The sequence below is a fragment of the Lepidothrix coronata genome, unplaced genomic scaffold, assembly GCF_001604755.1.
Source record: "Lepidothrix coronata isolate B3197 unplaced genomic scaffold, Lepidothrix_coronata-1.0 Scaffold78, whole genome shotgun sequence".
In the NCBI taxonomy this organism is placed as follows: domain Eukaryota; kingdom Metazoa; phylum Chordata; class Aves; order Passeriformes; family Pipridae; genus Lepidothrix; species Lepidothrix coronata.
Genome location: NW_016690258.1, coordinates 1477694 through 1497771, shown reverse-complemented (window position 1 = coordinate 1497771; position 20078 = coordinate 1477694). Strand labels below are relative to the sequence as shown.

General features: G+C 49.4%; 1 protein-coding gene across 5 annotated transcripts in view; it reads right to left on the bottom strand.

Annotated features, from left to right (window-relative positions):
* Window positions 1-20078, bottom strand: part of CACNA2D2 (calcium voltage-gated channel auxiliary subunit alpha2delta 2) — a 240941-nt gene that overhangs the window by 121681 nt on the left and 99182 nt on the right. For all 5 annotated transcript variants that reach the window (XM_017819924.1, XM_017819926.1, XM_017819925.1 and 2 more), the window contains one exon: window positions 7659-7775. In XM_017819924.1, the coding sequence (XP_017675413.1) occupies window positions 7659-7775 (117 nt within the window). The remainder of the gene's footprint in view (window positions 1-7658; window positions 7776-20078) is intronic.

Below are 20078 nucleotides of genomic sequence, written 5' to 3'. Positions count from 1 at the left end.
GAAGTAAACCCCCTTTTAAGGGCTGTTTCATTCTTCTCTTCACTCGGTCTCAGGGGTGTCTGGGTTCCTCACAGCACAGTGTGCAGGAAGACAAGGCATGCACAGCAATTAAACCCTCAAATAAAAGGTTAGCTCCCATTCCAGGGAGTTCCCAGTCCTCCTCCCTGTGCGTGCAAACGAGCCTGGCAGCGCTCAGAGAGGGGGCAGGAGGGCAGGCTTTGCTCGGGCTAAAAGCCCAGCTAAAACTCCCAGCACAGCTGTGTGACCCGAGCCCAGAACCTCGGCCTCGGATGCTACACAGGCACTGGCAGGGAGCAGCAGTACCCCCCCTGCAGCCTTCCTGCCTCGGGGAGGAGTGCAGCACACAGTGCCCTCCAAGGGAGGGTGCTCTGGGGCAGGGAGGAATCCACAAGCCTAAAATAAACCCCTGGGCAAAGGCATCAAGTGCAGAGCTAAGTGGTACAGATCTGGAGTGTGAGAACCAGTTCACCTCCTGGCTGACAGGGTAAGGGACTAGATGGATATTTCAGTCTTTGGGAAGGGGAAAGTCAGGCAACTATTTATTTGCACAGTAAAAGTAACTCCACTTTGGGTTGGAAAGCTATACTAAGGCACATCAGCTTGTTTACAGAGCTGGTTTTGTCTCCTTTTTTTGCTCTAGGCCCTGAGAGGGCATCCCAAAAAAACCACAGAGAGGTGTTTTCTTTAAACAGCAACTGTCCAGACTTCTTACAGCGAGAAACAACAGCCTCAGTCTGCCAAGGACAAGAGAGGACACAGGTTTCTTCATCCATTCTTTACCAACAGCCAGGCAAGGGGCTTGGGATCTGCTGTGGAGACTTACTGAACATTTCATCAGATCAGGACCATTGCTTTTGACTCCCCTATCCGTGACTCCAGAGGCACTGGTGGTACTGAGGCAGTACCTTTCATGTGTGTCCCAAAATAGGATCATGCCAGGACCCTCCAGCCTCCAGAGTGTGGCAGTGCCAGGGAAGGCAGCGGCAGGAGCCCCTGTGTCCCCATAAACCTCCCCTGCTGCAAAGTGCACCCAGCAGCTCAGGAAGTTGTAAAGCCCATCGGGCTGGGCTGCTGCCAAGTGCTCATGGGAGAAGAAAGGGAAACGTTCAACATAATCTGCATGAAAGTGCAGGAAGCCCTAAATCGTGTTAGTGCTATTAAGAAAGCTGGTTACACTGCTCGGCAAACTGGCCCAATATAGGTTTGATAAACTTGTTACAAACATCTGATTGTCCTTGATTAGATTAGATAATCAACCCCCATCCTGGTGTGTGGGCATTGTTCGACTCCCCTCTGCAATCTGTAAATTAGAATTCCGGACCTGGGAGATTGGATTCAAATTGGATTACTGGAGCAGGTCCAGCGCAAGAACAATCGTGAGGCAGGAGAAGACACACACGTGCACGAATGAGTAAATAAATAAATAAACAAACAAATGCACGGGGACTGTCAGCCAGGATTTGATTAGGAGCGAATTAAAAATAGAATTAGAAACAAAAGCCACCAACCAGCAATTAGCAAAGAAGCAGGAAGAGGGGTGGATTTGTCACTACGACATAGGAGAGCACAGAGACCACGCCTTTAAATGATTTGTACTTCAGCATGCACAAGGTTGCTGTTGGTTGTGGTCCTTCCTCCACCAACTCCAGAGCTCCTGTGTGTGGCTATGTGTCTGAAATGGAGCAGGTAGGCATGGGGCAATGAAGCCCCACATCCCACCAAACCACAGGCTGTGTCCGAGCTCACCTGAACTATGTTTATTCCCTCTCTCCTATCCTATTTTGCTGCCTAGGCAAGGCAGGTAATGTGTCCCTTAGCTTGGACAATGGTCTGGGACCCAGCAGGCCATGGTGTGACCACTGGTGGCCTTCTGACATGCCCAGAAGTCCCCACACAGGTAAAACCAGGGCTGTACCACACCAGAGCAGGAAAACCCACCAGGGCTGGGGCAGCACCACATGCTGCCACCCAGCCTGGACCCCCAATGTACTGCAGCTCAGGAGGGTCTCCCTCTCCTGTCCTGGGACCCCTCCAGTTAAACACAACAACTACTTGGCCAACGAGCACCTGGAAGAACATCCTTCAGGCAGCTCAGCAGGGCAGGGGAATGGCAGTGGGACCTTGCACTGCCAGCAGTGGAGGAGAAATCCAGTACAGCCCCAGCGCTGCTTCTGCTGCATGCTGACCTCCTTCCCTGTCTGCCACCAAGACCAGAGGACAGCAACAACCCCAACAGCAAAGGAGGGAAGATTTCCTGGTGATTTCCTACCAGCCTGTGCCGTGACAGAGGTCAGTGCCTCTGCAGCTGAGAAAGGAGGGAGTGGGGAGATGCTCTGAACTGGGCTGAGAGATGCTTTGCTGCATGCCAATTTTTGCAGCTCCTCAGACAAGTGACACCTTTTACTGTCCCTATCAGGGAGCAGAAGAGCTGATAAAGACTTCCTTCACCACATACCTGCAAGGGAAATCTCAGGCCTATCAGAATTGTTAAAGGGATAAACCTGTCCAATTAAATCCCCTCTGCACTGTTGATATATGCTCGTGCCAGACGCAAATGGAGCTTGGAACTAGTCCCAGCTGAACAGTAACGCACTGAGCGTTCAACCAGGACTGAAAGCACAACCAGCCTCAGCTCCTGCCTCCTGTGATGCCCCTGCTGACCTGCTTCACCCCAAGAAGCTGGTTTTGTAAGTATTTTGTGGTAAGACACCAAAATCCCACTTTGCCCTCCATCAGAGGGTCCTTAAGCATGGTCAAGTACTAACTGCACCATCACATCAGAAGCAATACGCAAGAAAAGGTGCCAGTAAGTGGGAAAGCTCAAGACTGAGGGGTGGAAATCAGAGACAAAATAGCAAAATTTGGTGAAGGCAGTACAAAACCCCAAGCCCTACTCATCTCCAGATCAAACACCTTCACCGTGCACCAAATTCCAGCTTTTCCAGCCACCTTCCCCAACGTAGAGGAAGATGGGAGCACCACAAACTTCTAGAGTCATATTCACCCAGGCTTTGTAGCCAACCAGACTTCCCTGCAGGATGCCTTCACAACACAGAAAATCCCCAGGCCTGTCCTTTGTATTCCCTTTTCTGCCAAAACAAAACATCCAATGCCAAGTGTAGGTTTTCCCACTCTTTTTACAGGAAAGTCTGAGTGTCTTCAGTGAAATACACTGTGAGTTCCTACACCTTAGCTGAAGGAACAGTACCCTTGAACACTGCTAGCAAGCACCTCCTTGCCCCCAGGTGCTCGTTACACAGCAACAAAAATGTGCTGTTAAATTTCACAACAGAATAAAAAAAAACCCCAAACCACAAACTTTTCTCCTGCTGCTGGTAAATGCTGTTGGTGCTCTCATCAGCAGAGCCAGCAAGGTGCACCGAACCTGCTGCATGTACATACACCTGTAAATACTTATACATACATATGTAAAATACAGACAGACATACATAATGCACATTGTAAATTCTCCAATATGCAAAACGCCACTTTGCAGGTCATATTTGACATTGCCCACAGCTGAGGTCCATGGGAAATAAAACAGACTTCACCTTATCCCAAAAGATTTTGCCAGTGATGTACAACAGCCAAACCTAAACCAGCTCTCTGGAAAAAGTACCAGCCCAGCCGTGTCACCAGTATCCCCTCGGGGCAGTGCCAGAGCCCATGGGCATTCCCACCATGCTTTATGGATCAGGAGGCCTCTTTTTAGAGAGGGGGGAAGACCCCCAGCACAGACAATCATCTTTAGGCAGGTCATGGTGTATGAATAGCTCACATCAGGGCATAACCCACTCAGTAAACTGTGGGATGTGCTGCTCTCAGGAGGCAAAGCAAATTGTCTGTGGTTAAATATGCGAAGGTTGAAACAGTCAGCATCCAAAAGCAGCCTTCACAAGAATTGTATAAAAAGTAGAAACAAGCTTAAAACACACCCTAGGATCTAAAATTTCTATCTCTCAGCCTCTTCCCCCACCAAACCACAACTCCCTTCTCCCCCAGTCTGCAGAGCTTCAGGAAAGGATAGACCTGGAGGCATCACTCGTGCCCTCCACACAGCGTTACAAAAGAATCAGATCTGGGGTGTCCATAGCAGTGAGGCTGGGCTGCCAAGGCCAGCAGACAGAGCTGTGGCATCCAGGGATGTGGCATGGCAGGAAAGAGCAGCCTAAGTCTGCTGGCAGGGTATGAAGCAGGAACAGCACAGGGAAGGGAAGAGGAGATGCCGTTGTGGGCACATGGAGAAGGCAAGGGCCGGATTTGATGGTAAGGGAGTTTCCTTCCAGCACTGTTTACCTTTGCTGCTTCTTTTCCTTTCTATGGAGAACTGGCTTATCTTCACCATTCTCAACAAACACAGCCACTGAGGCTTTGGAGGAAGACAACTTACTACAGGTGAATTGGAGAATCTCTGGAAGACCTCACAGAGAAAAGAAAGGGGAAGAGAGAAAAATATCCCTTGGGTTTGGGAATCTGAAGCTGGCAGCCACCCCCTGCAGACCTTCAGGTGATGGCTTTGCCCTGGTTCACTCAGTGAGGAAACTAGCTGCACTTTCAGTATTGAAGACCATCTCTATTACCTCCCCTCCTGTTAAAGCCTGGGAATAAAAAGCAGCTGGAACTACAGAGTCCAAGGGAGATTGCGAGGCCAGGCTTGAAGCAATGAAATCATCATGGAGAAAGGACACTGGATGATGCTGAGGGAAAGGACAGTTAGTGCTGATGCAAATCCATGTCAAACAGAAGCTGTTGTGTAGGACACAGGGTAGAAGTCCCACAGGACTCAGCTGTAGATGATGACCTCTAGTGCCAGGTGGAACAGGTGGGGATTGCAAAGAGATCTTCCTAGGAAGTTTTTTTGTCCCACAATGGGACTGTCATCAGATACAATGCTCCAGAACAAAAAGGGAGAGGTAGCATCCAAATAACCAGCCCCTTGTAGATGCCTTCACTTAGGAAGCAATTACCCCCTCTGCCACACACCTCTGTCTGTGGCACTCCTCCAAAACGTATGTGGGAAATCAGAACGTCCTACAAGTGCCAGACCTGTGCCATGGCCCATGGTTTCATTTCCTTGTGCTTGATTTCTGCTTCTTAGAAATGCACCACACAAGGTAAGAAACTATGTATTATTAATAAATGCTCTGCACATAGTCTAACTTTAATAAAGACACATTAATATTTTCACTTAGAGGAAAACAGGTTCTTTGATGACTGGACTGAATCACCGCCTAATCAGAACAGTGCTCTGAGCTGTGCACCCATGGTGTGTGCCCAAAGGCTTGCTAGCACCTTCCTACAAAGCACCACCAAGGCACAGGCAATATCCCTTCCCTCTGCTGCATCAAAGGAGACAGGGATGCATCTTTTCAGCAGAGTGAGCACCCAGTGACATGGCAATTCGTACATCAAGGAGAGGCTCCATTTCTCCCTCCTCACCTGTCCTCGCTGATACATGGAGTCCCACCTGACTCAGATGATGAAAAACGTGTTTCAAGAAGTCATCACCACTCTCGTGAGTCATGAGAGAAGGGGAGGAAATAACTCCAGGAGAGATGATTCAACTAAGGGGAGAGTTGAGATTGAGACAGAAGAAAACACAGGCTGGAGAGTAGAAGGAGCTATGGGAGCCCCACTGCTTCAAAGCAGCTTAGCTTATGGTAGAAGTTCAGAAGGTTCAATTTCTCCTCCTCCATCAACTTCCCTATTTGCAGATTTTCTTGTCAGTGCCACCAAGCCAGAATGTCAAGAATTGACACGCAAGCTGGATGTAAAAGACTGCTCCATCCAAGAGTGTTCTCTGAAGGAGTCCTCTTGAAAGGACTAATTCAGGTCAACAGATCATTGTTCCCACTGTAAGACAGCACCAAGTGCTGTTATCTAACCAGCACTGCCAGAATCGCTCCTGTGTCAGGTCCAGCATCAGGCAAGCCCTTCACAGTGCACCAGCCTGTCCTGCCCCAAATCCCAAAAATAGGAAAGCAAATCGGAAGATAAACAAGGTCATTTGTACCAAGGACACAGTTCAACCCTTGATCCAGCACCAGAAGATGCACAAACTCTCTGTAATGCTGTGTGACTCAGAGCAAAGGGCAAGGAAAAACACAGTGACTGATGAGCTGAAATTCAAATGTCACAGTGGAACCACCCAGCACAGTCTTGATGTGTAACTCAGGGTTATTACCCTGCTCATCCCACGGGAGCCACGTGTTGTCCAGGTGTGTATCAAGTTTGCAACTAACTTCTGTCCCCCGTGTCTTCCTCCAGCATCTATAGGTGCTGCACATCTCTGGATTGTTTAATATGATAAATTCTCATGCATGCACACAAACTATATGAACAGAAGGATGTAAGCTCACGTTAAGAAAAAAACCTCATCTCCCTGGTTTTCACTTCCACAATCCCAAATACAGTGCTGGCAGTGTCCACCTATTTAGTCCCACTTCAGCTCCTTCCATTCAAGCTAAAACACTTAGTATGAATCCCAAGTAGGATTATTCTTTACTTCCCAAAGTCAAGAATTGAGCAAACAACAATCTTTTTCACCCAAATCCCTTCTCTGAGCTATTTCTTACCCAGTCTTTGAGACAGGTCACTTCCAAACTCTCACAGCCTTAGTTACACCTCAGTTACTGCAACACCCCTTCCCTCACCACAGCACTTTTTTCTGTGCTCCCATTCCTGCCTATCAGACTGAAGGATGGCCGAGTCTTTTTGGCTATAGTCCCTACATAGACACAACAGCTACACTACCTGCTCCAAGCCTTCCCCTTTCCCATCACCCTGCAGATGCCCTTTCAGTGAATCAAGCTACAATCTGTATCCAGTTGGCCACCCTGCCAGGTGCCCATTGCACAATTTCATGCCACTCATGTTTTTGAGAGGACACAGCTCCTGGAGGTGAAGTACCCATACCCCTCTGCAAAGGAGAGGGTTCTCCATCTCTCCAAGAAGGCAATTACTTGTCTCTTCCCCAGTAGCAGAGAGTGCTGTACCAGAGCACGGCCCTGCTGCTGCCTCGTTACAGCCACTGCCAGGTTTTACTGAGCCAGCACCACGATCAGGTCACCTTGCTCCAATACAGATAAAGTGAGTTCATTTTAAAAGGAACGTTACAAAATAGGACAATAGATTGGAAATGTATGCAGACACCCATGGGGGCAACCCACACGTGTAGTCAGTCACAGGATTCGAGTACCAGACACCGGCACAAACACTTCAGTGCATCCTCTCCTAAGCAGGAAAGGCCCCTCTTGTCTGAAACACTTCCCTGAGCTATTGCTCATGGTACACCACAGTACCTCTGGTTCCAGTACACTCCCAGTTAAAGGACTGGTCAAATCTGCTGCCAGGCTTTGCTGTCACTTGTATTCTTGTGGCAGCACCTTCAGGTGTTAGCATGATGGTGGGAGGAGATAAAAAGCAAGAAGACACTTATAGTAGATCCTCACATGATACATCCTTGCCTCACATACTCCATGTGAATCTGCCCAGCTGCAGGATGCAGTTGCCAGAAAAGGCCACACAACCACAGAAATCACTTTGAAGCTGAGATCATAACGTTGCACCAGCATCAACCCTCTTCTTTAAACCAAGCATCTCCATCAAAGGATCGGCACACAGGCCCATCTCCTTACCTTTAAAGCACGGACTTTCTTGGCCAAGAGACTCTCAATGTCCCCTGCAACCTTCTCCACCAACTTCCTGGGCACGTTCTCCTTGACTTCAAACAGGTTTTTGTTGTCATCGTAGATCTAAGAAGGGAAGCAAGAGAAAGAAAGACAGTCAATATTAGAGAGAAATACAGCAGTCTTCCCACAGAAAAGCTGATCCTCTGAAAGAGAATTCTCGCAATGTGGATTAAGTAACAATATAAGCTTTGGAAATGAGGGGAGCAAGGGGAGAAAAGCTTTGCCACCAGAAAAAAAGAAATGCATTTGACCTGCTGCCCACACCACTGGCTTTAGAGCCGCCTGCCTTCATGCTTGAAGCGATGAGCATCCCACCCTCTCACTCAAAAGCTGAGCTGCCCACAGCACTGCCCACCCCCTGCCTCTGCTGAGCCAGTCCTGCAGCACAGGCAGAGCCACAATGCCTCCTGCTGTGCTCTCCCTCACCCAAACACATCCCTAAATCCCACTGACCGCCTCCCCAAAGCCACTTGCTGAACTTGGCAAGTGCAAGCCACACTTCCCACCTGCCCCCAGGGCTGGCTCCGTGCAGACCTGGCAGCGCTGGTGCAGGCAGGGCAGCCCCAGGCACCAGGAACCAAAGTAAGGGGATCACACAAAGTAGGATAAAAACCATGTCTCTAAGCAAGCCACAGTAATTTGGCACCCTCAGGAAATGAGGATTTCTACAACCAGTCCAGAACTTGGCCAGGCTGCAGCAGGGAGAGGCACAAATCTATACCAGGATTATCCTGAAGGCCAGATGCAATTACCTGGATTTGAATGTTGTCACCCAAAGCAGCAGCAGTGACCCACAGGCTTGCCTTTCCAAGTCACATCACACAAGGAGACAATGCCCAAGGGAATCAGCATCAGCACCGCCTCAACAAGAAGGAATCAGTCCCACCATAAGACTTCACAACCAACCCCTCAGTCACCTCCTCAGATCATTTTGTAACTTGTTAACTCCACCTATCCACAAACCCAGGTGCAACCAACACAGGGTCAAAGGGAAGAGCTTATTGCAATCATCGAGATTAGGGGAAAAAAATCCTTCATGCCTTATCTTTTTTTAAGTAAGGTACATGAAAAAAAAATCAGAAAGCAAATAGGCTTCTGATTCTCTCTGTATCCTCAGGCTACGCGCAAATGCCTTCAACTCCAGGCATGAAGACATATGGGAGCAGAAAACCCTCCAAGGAGAGCTGAACCTTCCCAAGGAGGTAGCTGACTCCACGCCTAACTGCAAATTCCATGCTAAGCATGTCTGGCACCTACCCTTGTGTGATCCTTAGAAGCTGCATCATGCTTTCCCACGGGACAAAACCCCCTCTTTGCTGGAGCTTCATTACAGACTCTGTCTGTAACTGCTGGTTTGTTGCAGACCTGGCCACGTCAACCAAGGAAGAGACCAGGGGCTGCAGAAACCATTTCTCAGGGCACATTTGCCTGTCCCTGCCCAGATCTGCCCTGGGACTCAGAGCAGCACCCAGACACAAACAGTGAACAACCAGCTTCCACATGACAAACATGTGCCTCAGAACCCACATCATTTCACCATGGACTAAGGAGAGGCTTGACCAGAGACACCCACCAGGCTGATACCACCACAACTATTTCACTTGGCAGAGCCAGCAAAAACAAAGGTACAGGCAAGGCAGGTGCCCAGGATCCACACAGCACCACATCACACAGCTCAAGAACACACTGAGACCCTCTAGTATGTCGGGAAACTCCTTACTCCCCGCCCTTTTCCTTCTCTAGACCTTATAATAAGCTGGAGCAGGCAGTGACTCCACTTGCTGAATGCAGCTGGTGATGATGAATTCAAGAGCTGGAGCAGACACAGAGAGACAGACACATACAGAGCCTTTCTGTGGTTAAACAGAGTGGTTTCTGAGGCTGAAGCCATAGGAGTATGCTCAGAGACTCAGCAAAGGGTTGGTCTTTTGGCTGTGCACAGCCCTTCCAGACCTACCTGGTTAATCTTCAGGCTTCAACTTTGCCTCCTGAAGCTCTCACTGCAGTCCCTGTTCTGCCCAAGCTCCTCCCTTCTTCCATGCCACTAGAAAATTCCTGACAGCAGCCTCTCCTGGCAGCCTTGTGTCCACATACACCATTGCTCCATCCTAGCTCTACTCCAGGCAACTGGTTTTTTCCCCAAAGGGACTCAGGTCACCTGCCCCAGCTGCCAGGACAGTAACCCACACCATCTGTCAGTGGGGCAGCAACAAAAGGCTCAGATCTGCTCATTTCTGGAGTTTCTGGAGAAAACAGCATTTCTGTGAGTGTTGCTGGTTACTGACTTGTGAGAACACGGCCCATGAGCCAAGAGCAGAGACGCTCAGAGCCAGACATCTGTGCCCCTCAGCCGACTCCTCAGCCCCTAAGAGACATGTGGAGCATGGCTCCAGTGCCCTCCCCAGGGCTCTGCTCTCACAGGGTCCAGACCTGCCAGTCTTCAAGGAAAGACAACTCCAATCATTAAATTTCCAGTCAACCTGATTCCAAGGGCTTCACCAAATAATTCTGGTCCCCAAACCAAATAATTCACATCAATTTGGCAACTCCTGTCTTAGTGTAGGTGATTGGTACGTGAGCATGGTGGCTCTAAAGAAGACGCTTTAGTAAGAAAGAACATTCAAAAGGCATCCCAAGACTTCAGCAGAAATGATTTCATAGAATCATAAAATGGTTTGGGTTGGAAGGGACCTTAAAAACCATCTTGTTCCAGTCACTCTGTCATGGGAAGTGACACCTTCCACTAGACCAGGTTGCTCCAAGTCCCATCCAACCTAGTCATGGACACTTCCAGGGATGGGGCATCCACAATTTCTCTGGGCAGCCTGTGCCAGGGCTCACCACCCTCACAGTGATTAATTTCTTCCTAATATCCAATCTAAACCTCCCCTCTTTCAGTTTGAAGCCATTACCCCTTGTCCTCCAGGCCCTTGCCCAAAGTCCCTCTCCATCTCTTTTAGAGCCCCTTTAAGGTACCAGATGGGGCTCTGAGGTCTCCCTCGAGTCTTCTCCAGGCTGAACAACCCTAACTCTCAGCCTGTCTCCACAGGAGAGATGTTCCAGCTCTCACAGCATCTTTGTTGCCCTCCTCTGGATCTGCTCCAACAGGTCCATATCCTTCTTATGTTGAGGGACCCAGACCTGGACACAGCACTCCAGGTGGGGTCTCAGCAGAGGTGAGGGGGAGAATCACCTCCCTCAGCCTGCTGGTCACACTGCTCTCCATGCAGCTCAGGATACAATTTCTAGATGTTCTTCACTTCAGAGCTCCATCATACTCTGAGCCTCAGATCAAAAAGCGTGTACTGCCAATAGAAAAACATCCTCTAGATAAAAACACCCCCATGTCAGCACAGAAAGGGTTAAGGCAAGGGACACTCCACACAAAGCAATATTCTCTCATATTCTTTTTTCCCCCTTTGGTAAGTAACAGCATAACAAAGTCATGTGCTTGGAAGACGCGCAGTACCTCCAGCTGAGCAGCAGCAATCAGGAAGGCAAAGAGGAGCAATCTTCAAGGAGAAAGCTCTGGGTACAGAGGGAGTCCTGACATTAGTATTTTCCTATTATGAAACAGAAAATGGGCTCCTATTGGTCATGGACAGAAACGGTGCCTGTCCACAAGGGAGGACAGAACAGAAAAAGAAACCAGGAGCTGTTCCTCCAGCCCTCTCTGCAGCCGCAGAGCTCTGCAGTCTTCTTGGCTGAACAGTTCATCGGCGTTAATTAGAACAATCCAAGACAAATTAACAGTGACCATACGTGCATGAGAACGTCCCAGACGGGCAGGGGAACGAATTGTAGGGCTCCAGGCAATTCAGAGAACTTCATGCTCTCCACTGCAGAATTTTGCTTTGGGTTGTTCAGAACAGGTTTTATCTAAGGTGACACTTCCCATATTGGGTTTTCCCTTGAGCTGAATCGAACGGAGTATTTTCCGGCCCAAGACATCCAGAACATTCCTCAGTGATGGCAAAAGCCCTTAGTTTTGTCCAGATTGGAAAGCCATTCTCATTGAAATGCTCCTGTGATCCAGTGCTCTGGGACCTGGGCTTGACATTTGTACCAGCCGTGACCTCAGAGTCAAGGAACCACTGCTTCTGATTCCATGAACAAACCCTCACACTCAGCCCTGCGGGTGCCCTTGGGGAAAGGGGGAGCAGGTTGTGTGTTCTTGGTAGACTGGGTTTTACTTTGTAATCCTTTGAGGAACAGACCCCAACCCCCCACAGCCTCCCCAACATGCAGGTAGGTGGCAATGCAGGGACACGGAGCAAAGCCAAATCCTGCGCTGCTCCAGCCACGCTGAAACAAGAAGCAGCCCTGCCCAATGTGCCCAAGCAGCCCTTGTGTTAGCCCTGCCCAATGTGGTTGGCAAACCTGAAGTTACTGGACAGGAGAAGGGCTGCACAGAGCCTCTGAATTACCTGCAGAGGGATGAGCCCTCAGGCAGCACAGAGGAAGCTGTTGTACTCAGGGGATGGGAAGTGAGGCCAAATTATAAACTGCAAGTCTCCATAAAAAGTCTGGGAAGGGCTGAAACTGGATGCAGTAGCAGAAGATCCAGTCATGGCAGTGGAAAGGAGTCCAGCAGTGGATGCTGAGAGTGAACTAATACGTGGCAAGTGTGTGGGGAAAATATTAATGCTGGCAAAACAACAGAAAGTACTGAGTTGCAACAAAACAACAAAAACAAAGGAAAAAAAAAAAACTGTGGCAGGTGGGGGGAGAAAAATCAAACAGCTCAAGACAACCTGCAACACAAAAAATTTAATCCCAAATATTCCTAAGAACAGTGCAATTACAAACAGCCGTGAGGATGATCTAAATCAGCCCAGAAGCACTAAGTGGCCTCACTAAGAAGCAGAGCTGGTAACACAAGCAATTGCCAGCACATGTTCCTAGCACCTGTACAGCCAAGGAGGCAGATCTGATACTGCCTTAGCACATCCATTCTCTAAATTCAGTTGTTTGCCTTGCTTCTAATGCACAACAAATGATGCTCATCTCTGCCATTAATTCCCTCTGTGCCCATATATCCAGGGAGCTGTCAGGGTTCAGAGAAAGCATTTGCCTCTTCCCAGTTTCCTATGAGCACACCCAGCACCATGAAACTTGGCAGCCTGAGAAGGAAACGGGTGCAGAAATCACCACTTGTTCAGCTGCTACGAGAGGATCCAACACCTTCCATGGGTCAAGGTATCTGATGATAAAACATGAAGGAAAATAACATCCCAGGGCAGCTCCCTGTAGAGCACAATTAGTATGTGGGCCTCTGGGCACCACCAGAAAGTAAAAATTGTCTCCCCAGCCTCAGCCTTGCTGTCTCCTACAGGCATTGGCCTCCCCTGCCAACTCTTTCCAGCCCCCTTACTCGGGACACGAGGGAGGACACTGATAAGAGGGCTGGGATAGTGGGGTGCCCCTGCAACCCAAAACAGACCCCCCCCATTCCCTTTCCCCCCAGCTCCACTTAACATCCCCCAGGAAGCAGCCCTCCCCCAAACTCAGAGGGGCATCACTCCACTGTGCTTACACAGCACCCACTCCCTGCCAAGATTCCCCCTTTGCCCCACTCAAGAACAACAGCAACCAAAAATCTGAGCCCTAACAGGGCAGGTGGGTAACCCCAGCAGCTCTCAGCCCCCTGGGCCAGGATACAGCTGTACCCACAGCTCAAACCCCAGCTGGAGTGTGCTCAGGGCCAAGGAGGGAGAGGCTGTGGAGCTCCAGCTCCTGCTGGAAAGGCACCTGATCTGGGTAATAGTCATCTTCCAGAAATTAATTTTTTTCCCCACCCCTGTATGAATCCAATACACCAGGTTTGGACAGCTGCAGTCCAAACAGCAGCGTTTAATCACAGTGCAAACCTGGCATGTTTGCAAAAGAGCACAGTACTACGTGCAGCAAGGGAGTGTCTGCCTTCCTGCTCCTGGAGCATCCCACCTCAAAGTTGGGGTGCTCCCAGTGAGGGAGGTCAAAGACCAAAACACATCGCTGCAGGCACAACAGCTGTGCACACCTGAGACAACCCCTCACGCCTCAGAAATGGGACTGTGCCATGTCATGCCCCACAAAGGCCAGCAAGCAGGAAAACAAAAGGGTTTTCCCACCTGGCATTGTTATGGGGCAGGGAAGGTCTCTGTTTAGGGGTATCCTTCAAGCTCCTACAGCCAGGCCCATGCCTGGGATCAGCTTTGTACAGTGACCCACATAGGGCCCCTGCAAAGGGAATTAGTTGACACAAGAAATGCTGCAGCAGGATACCTGCCCTTAGAGGGGCTGCTTGCTCAGATGCTCGTCTAATGCTTCTCCTGGAGCTTCAGGATCTGTTTGTCTCACCCAGACAAGCATCAGCCTGGCCCCATTTGAGTCTCATCTCACCTACAGCAGGGTCCTGCCCTTTCCCCACAGCTCAGAGTATGAGCGAAGAGGAATGGGGAGAACCCTTGAGCCGACTTGCTCGTGCCTTGTGTACACAGAGCAGACCCATCTGGTGAAGAGGGAGCCTAGAGGAGAATTGCCCAGTAATATAAATGACCAGCAAGACCACAGTGAGATGGTCCAGGCTGAGCAAGAAGCACTGTGGCTGGGTAAGAGGGAGAAAGAGTAGTGCCAAACCCCAGAGATCCTGCTGGAAGATGGAGACTGCTCAGGGCCACAGGCAGAGAGCAGAGACAGCACGATTTCCATCTCTCCCCTCATCCCTGCTGCACCTACTGTTGTTAAATTTCATCGTCTGGTGCTTATAGTTCTTGCAATGATGGTAATCACCGCGGTGTCTGTATGACATTAGGAGGATGCCAGCCCCGGCGCAGCGTCAGGGATAATGGAGCAGGCAGCGATAAGGGCGGCAGCGGCCTCGCCGACAGCGCCGGGACCGGCAGCGCTGCCCGCGCCTCCCCGGGCGGAGCACATCCCATCCCATCCCATCCCATCCCATCCCATCCCATCCCATCCCATCCCCCGGCAGGGCCAGGGCTGGGCACCGGCACAGGGCACAGGCCTGCTGGGGAAGCACTCGGGAACGTGCTAGATCCTGGTTTTCCCTGTCGAGGAGTCGGGAGGGGGAAAAGCAAAGGGAAGCAGCTGCAGGTGAGCACTGGTACCATCGTTCAGAGAGGGCTTCGCAAATCTACCCCACACCAGCTGCCAGAGCCGGTACCACGGACGCCACCAGCCCTAAGGAGACATCTGTGAGCACAGCCCCGAGCCCAGGCACCCGATGTGCTGTGCCTGTTGGGAGCAGTGTGGGCAGTGTCTCCCACAGAGCCCAACTTGCCTTTTATCACCCCCTCTGCCTTGTCCCCAGCAGGAGCCGCTGCTCCGGCGCTGCGGACGTGCCCCAGCGCACAGGAGGCAAACAGCTTGACATTTCCTAACCCCCTCTCCCTCTCCCCTCGCTCAGTGCCATTTCCCTGCTGTGCTCCATCCTTCCACCCACCTAATAAAATGCAAGCACCCTCTGAGCAGCTCTTCACAGCTCTCCCGCAGAAGCAGGACAGGGAAATGTGCAGTTTAGCTGCTCCTCAGGGACGGTCAGCTATAATTGAAGCAAACAAACCATAGAACTAAGGCTCCCCAGTTCACCAAAATGCCTGTGAAAAGGCAGCAGTACCACAGAGGACGTGAGGGAAGAGAAAAAGACAGCCCACACCACCAGGGATGGAGAGATGGAGCTGCTCCAGTGCTCCCTGTCCTGCCCTGGCACCCACATCTCCCGTCCTCTGTGGCACTGGCTGGACTTCTGCTCTCAGCCCAGGATCACCAGCCTCTACAGCTGAGACTTCAGCCCTGCCAGCCCAGAATACATAATTTAGCAACTAGACAGGGATAAAGGGCTATACACGGTTAGCCTGGATTACAGAAAACCTCTCCCGGCCTGGAAAGCTGCTTTTAGTCTTCATGAGCCCAAACCCTTGTATGAGGAGCTCTCAGAGCAACAGACCTGCCTGAGTGTTTGCAGAGAGTCAATCTTCTGCAAGGAAATTCAGTACCACACAACTTGAAACTTGGTCTTCTTTCAGATAAAGTGCTGTAAGAATAAATCACTGCACGGTTGAAAACAGAAGGTCTCAACCAGGCACTGCCCAGGCACTCCTGTGTACACTCACAGCCACTTGGATGGCATGGGTCTTGCTGCCAGGTCAGAGGAAAAGCCCACCAGAGCATGCTCTGCTAATGTACGAGAGGAAAAGAACAGCTACAGCATCTCAGACAAATGCCCAAATGCATTCAGAGATTACATGATCTCTAAAAATACAAGCTTGTACAGTAAAACAGAAACAAAACAAACACACCAAGCTGATCCTTGACTCTGGCTGCTCATTTGGTCATATAAGGCATAAGAAAAGCTTTAGTAAGGAAAACAGTATTTTTTAAAAGGTGCCTCAACTACTTCCCTTCAGGATATATTCTCAAGAGTTAACCAGTTTGATTAAGGTATGTCTACGCAGAACACACCTACTTCAGATCAACAACATTAAAACTGCACCTAGAATACCCTGGGTGCATCTTAGGAGGGATGCTGTCACAGATGAAGATGTGCTATTTTGCTAGATTCAGCTTGGATATTATGAAGAAATTCTGTGCCCAGAGGGTGGTGAGGCCCTGGCACAGGTTGCCCAGAGAAGTTGTGGCTGCCCCATCCCTGGCAGTGTTCAAGGCCAGGCTGGACGGGGCCCTGGCAACCTGGTCTAGTGGAAGGTGCCCCTGCCCATGGCAGGGGGCTGGCACAAGACGGTCTTTAAGGTCCCTTCCAACCCAAATCACATCAGAATCAGTGCCCCCCAAGCTGGATCACACTGGGTTTTCCCCAGCATCCCCAGATCGGAAGCTGCACTGATACAGCAGCACAAATCCTTACACGTGAAGCTCTTCCAGAAACACATGCTTGATTTATATTGGTTGAAAAGAACTCAATTTCTCTCTGACTTACCTATAAGTAAGTATTTAAATCAATTATGGAATGGATCCTCAGCTTAACCAGAGGAGGTTAAAGTGCTCTCTCGGGCAGACAGACACATGTTCTGCTGAAGCACCACGCTGGACCCACCAGGACAAGCACAGGGGTTGGGAGGGGTGGGGATATGGACAGAGGGTTCAGAGGAGAGGGAGTCTGGAGCAGGAAGCCCAGGGAGGGAGAGAGGCATTGTGTGGTGACTGATGGCTTCAGAGAGCCATCCAAATGAAGTGAACAGGAGAGGATGATGGAAATCACTAGGGAAAGATAAAGCAAGAAACATCTCTGCTTCTGCGATCTCAGACTCTCTGTGGTTGCAGTCCTGCCTTTTGCACAGCTGCTGGACAGTTTAAAACTCTGTTTTCTTCTATTGTGCTGCTTTTTCCCCCCAGGGCTAAATGTTTAGGACACTGCAACTACAAAAGCTCATACAGACCCAAAATGGGATCTCACTGCACTCCGTTTCCCTGACGGTGAGGAGGATGAGGAAAGGACCACCACTGCTCTAAGAGAAAGTATTTCAGCAGGCTCTCTTGCACCCTGGCAGTGGCAGTGTCCATGAGCAAAGGCTGCTCCCTGTTCCTTGTGAGTGTACCCCAAGCACACACAGCTCACTCACTCGTTCTGCACTGAGCAAGGAAAGACTCTCAGATCCTCAAAGACTTGACTTTAAATAAATAACCAGACCTCTTTTCCCAAAACAGCTTTATCTTTCGTGCCAGAAAAGCTGCTGCTTCTTGTAGGAAGGGCTATGAAAAAGGCTGTGCTGTGCACACTAAAGCTCCCAGACATATTTTGCAGACTTCCTTTTAACTACAAAAGAAAAAGACTAACAATTACCTCATGCTGCCTTTTATTTTTACTGATGGCTACCACTGGCCAAATTCAGCTCTGAGCTGCAGAGATGCAAATTTGGGATAACTTCACTGACATGGATTTAAAATAAATCTCTTATTAGAGTTAAAGCAATTGAAATCTAGGCCAGCATAAGTCAGCACTGTCAACATTTACCCCCACAGTTTTCTGCAGAGTAATGATCTATTTTAAAGAAATTGAACTTTTAGAAATAGCAACTTTGCATTTCTCTTGACTTACCTTCTGATGTAGGTGGTGGGGCTTTCTCTGCACTTCAGGGATTCACGTTTACAAGTATTTCTCCCTAATTTCAAGCACTGGAAGCATTTCTGCAAAGGCCCAGGCTTGTTGGAAGCAAGGCTGGAAGAGACCCACTTGTTCAACCCATCCCCTCTGGCTCATTCAGGACCCACCTAACCTGTGCTGTTCACAAGCCCTGCTCTAATCCCCTGGTGGTGGAGACCTCAGGCTTCCCTGGCTGATGTTCTCCAGTGTTTTCATACAATCACAGAGTGGTTTGTGTTGGAAGGGACCTAAAGCTCACCTCATTCCCACCCCCTGCCATGGGCAGGGACACCTTCCACTATCCCAGGTTGCTCCAGGCCCCATCCAACCTGGCCTTGGACACTTCCAGGGATGGAGCATCCACAGCTTCTCTGGGCAATCTGTGCCAGGGCCTCACTACCCTCACAGGGAAGAATTTCTTCCTAATATCCCATCTAACCCTGCCCTCTGTCAGTTTAAAGCCATTCCCCCTTGTCCTGTCACTCCAGGCCCTTGTCCAGAGTCCCTCTCCAGCTCTCTTGGAGCCCCTTTAGGCACTGAAAGGTCAGCCTGCAACGAAGTCATGAATTAAACTTCTGTTTAATATAAAGTCCTCTCTGTTATGGAATAGGTTCAAAGCTTTGCCATGTCCCCAGAAGATATGGAGAATAGATTTGCAAACAGCTTTCTTCCAGCCATTTCCAGACTCATCCTTTCTCCTGCTAGTGCTTCTTGTCCCTAGTCAGTGAGGTTCAGAAACTGAGACTGCAACAAAAATACACCACATACCTGGAGAATTAATAAAGAGGTGACCCACTGCAAAGTTGTATCAGCTGAAGTCTTCAGCTCAGTCCCCCCACTAAGGCCTCCCCAGCAAGACTTAAGCAGCAGCATCAAACCCTCCAGCTGGGAAAGCCAGCCCAGGTTTGTTTTCAGCACAGTCTTGGAGGGGCAGGACTGGTATACACCCAGAGAGATCCCAGGGGATGTCTCTTCTGAAGGCACCCTCCAGAGATCTGACATCTGAATGGAAAGACTCCACTAAAAAATTCAGAAACATCTGCAGCATCACAGAAAATAGGGCTGGAAGGAATCTCATCAACTCATGTAGTCCCAGCCTGCTCCAATGCCCCCAGTGGAAGGTGGTATGATGGATGTGTCATTTCTAACATAACTACTACAGTTACCTCATTCCTAACATGTTCCTCTCACCTGTTCTTAAAGAAATTCAGTGATGAACATTTCTGTGTTTCAGGAGAGAAAATTCTAGTCACAATTTCCAGTACTTCACAATTCTATTTGAAAGCTTCTGATGCCCAAACTGAAAATCCCTCACTGCAATTAAAAACCATGTTATGGGTGGAAAAATCCCAAATTACAATGAACAGGCACTTCTGCCTTGTGCTGCTGTGCCCCGTTATATATATACAAAGATTTGGTCTACTTTAGTTTTTACTCTTGTAGGCCAAAAAACCTCATGTTTATATGTTCTTTTCATGCAAGTTAATGCTTTTCATATCCAAGTGTCTTGGGTTCAAACTACAATTAACGTAACAATTAGGCAATGCCACTGGTAGGGCATTCATCAGGGTGATATTCTAAATAGTCCCCAAAACATCTAGGCATCTCTCAAAGCTGGGGACTTTTGATCAGATGTCCAAATCCAAAACTTTGGGGAAAACAAAAGTACAGAGCAGGAGTGAGGTGGAGAGAAAAAACAGTGCAAAAATGGAGGTCAAGTCTCCAGCATAAAAAGGCACACATTTTTTTTGTTGGAAGGACAGAGAGACAGTACAAGAGTGCTCAGACAGGAATTGTTAGAGCAGATTTGAGGAATTCTGAGATCCTCAGCCCTGATTTGGTTACTGATGAGAGCAGGGCAGCGAGTGGCTGCAGCCTGACATGAAACAACAGAGCAATTCTGGGAGTTAATGATGGTAAATTCTCCCCCCTCAGCCCTGAGTGGTACAGCAGTGACTCACAGGCTCTCCTGTCCTCTCCCTGGTCAGAGGAAGCCAGAGCACAACAGCTTTGGGCCTTGGAAGAGTGATCCTCAACACGAGAGGCCAAGGCAGATAGATAGAGCTGATCCATACAACTGATGTGACTGACAGAGATGTGTTACAGGTTCAGGACAGGGAACACAGGGCAGGCTGTTTCTTTCCCATATGGGGCCAGACATACCAGCTTCTGCAAATCCTGTACATTGGGGTTGTGACTTTCTGCTCTCCATATGGCCAAAGAGGAGAGTGCAGGATGCTCTGCAATCCTGGCATCGCTCCTAT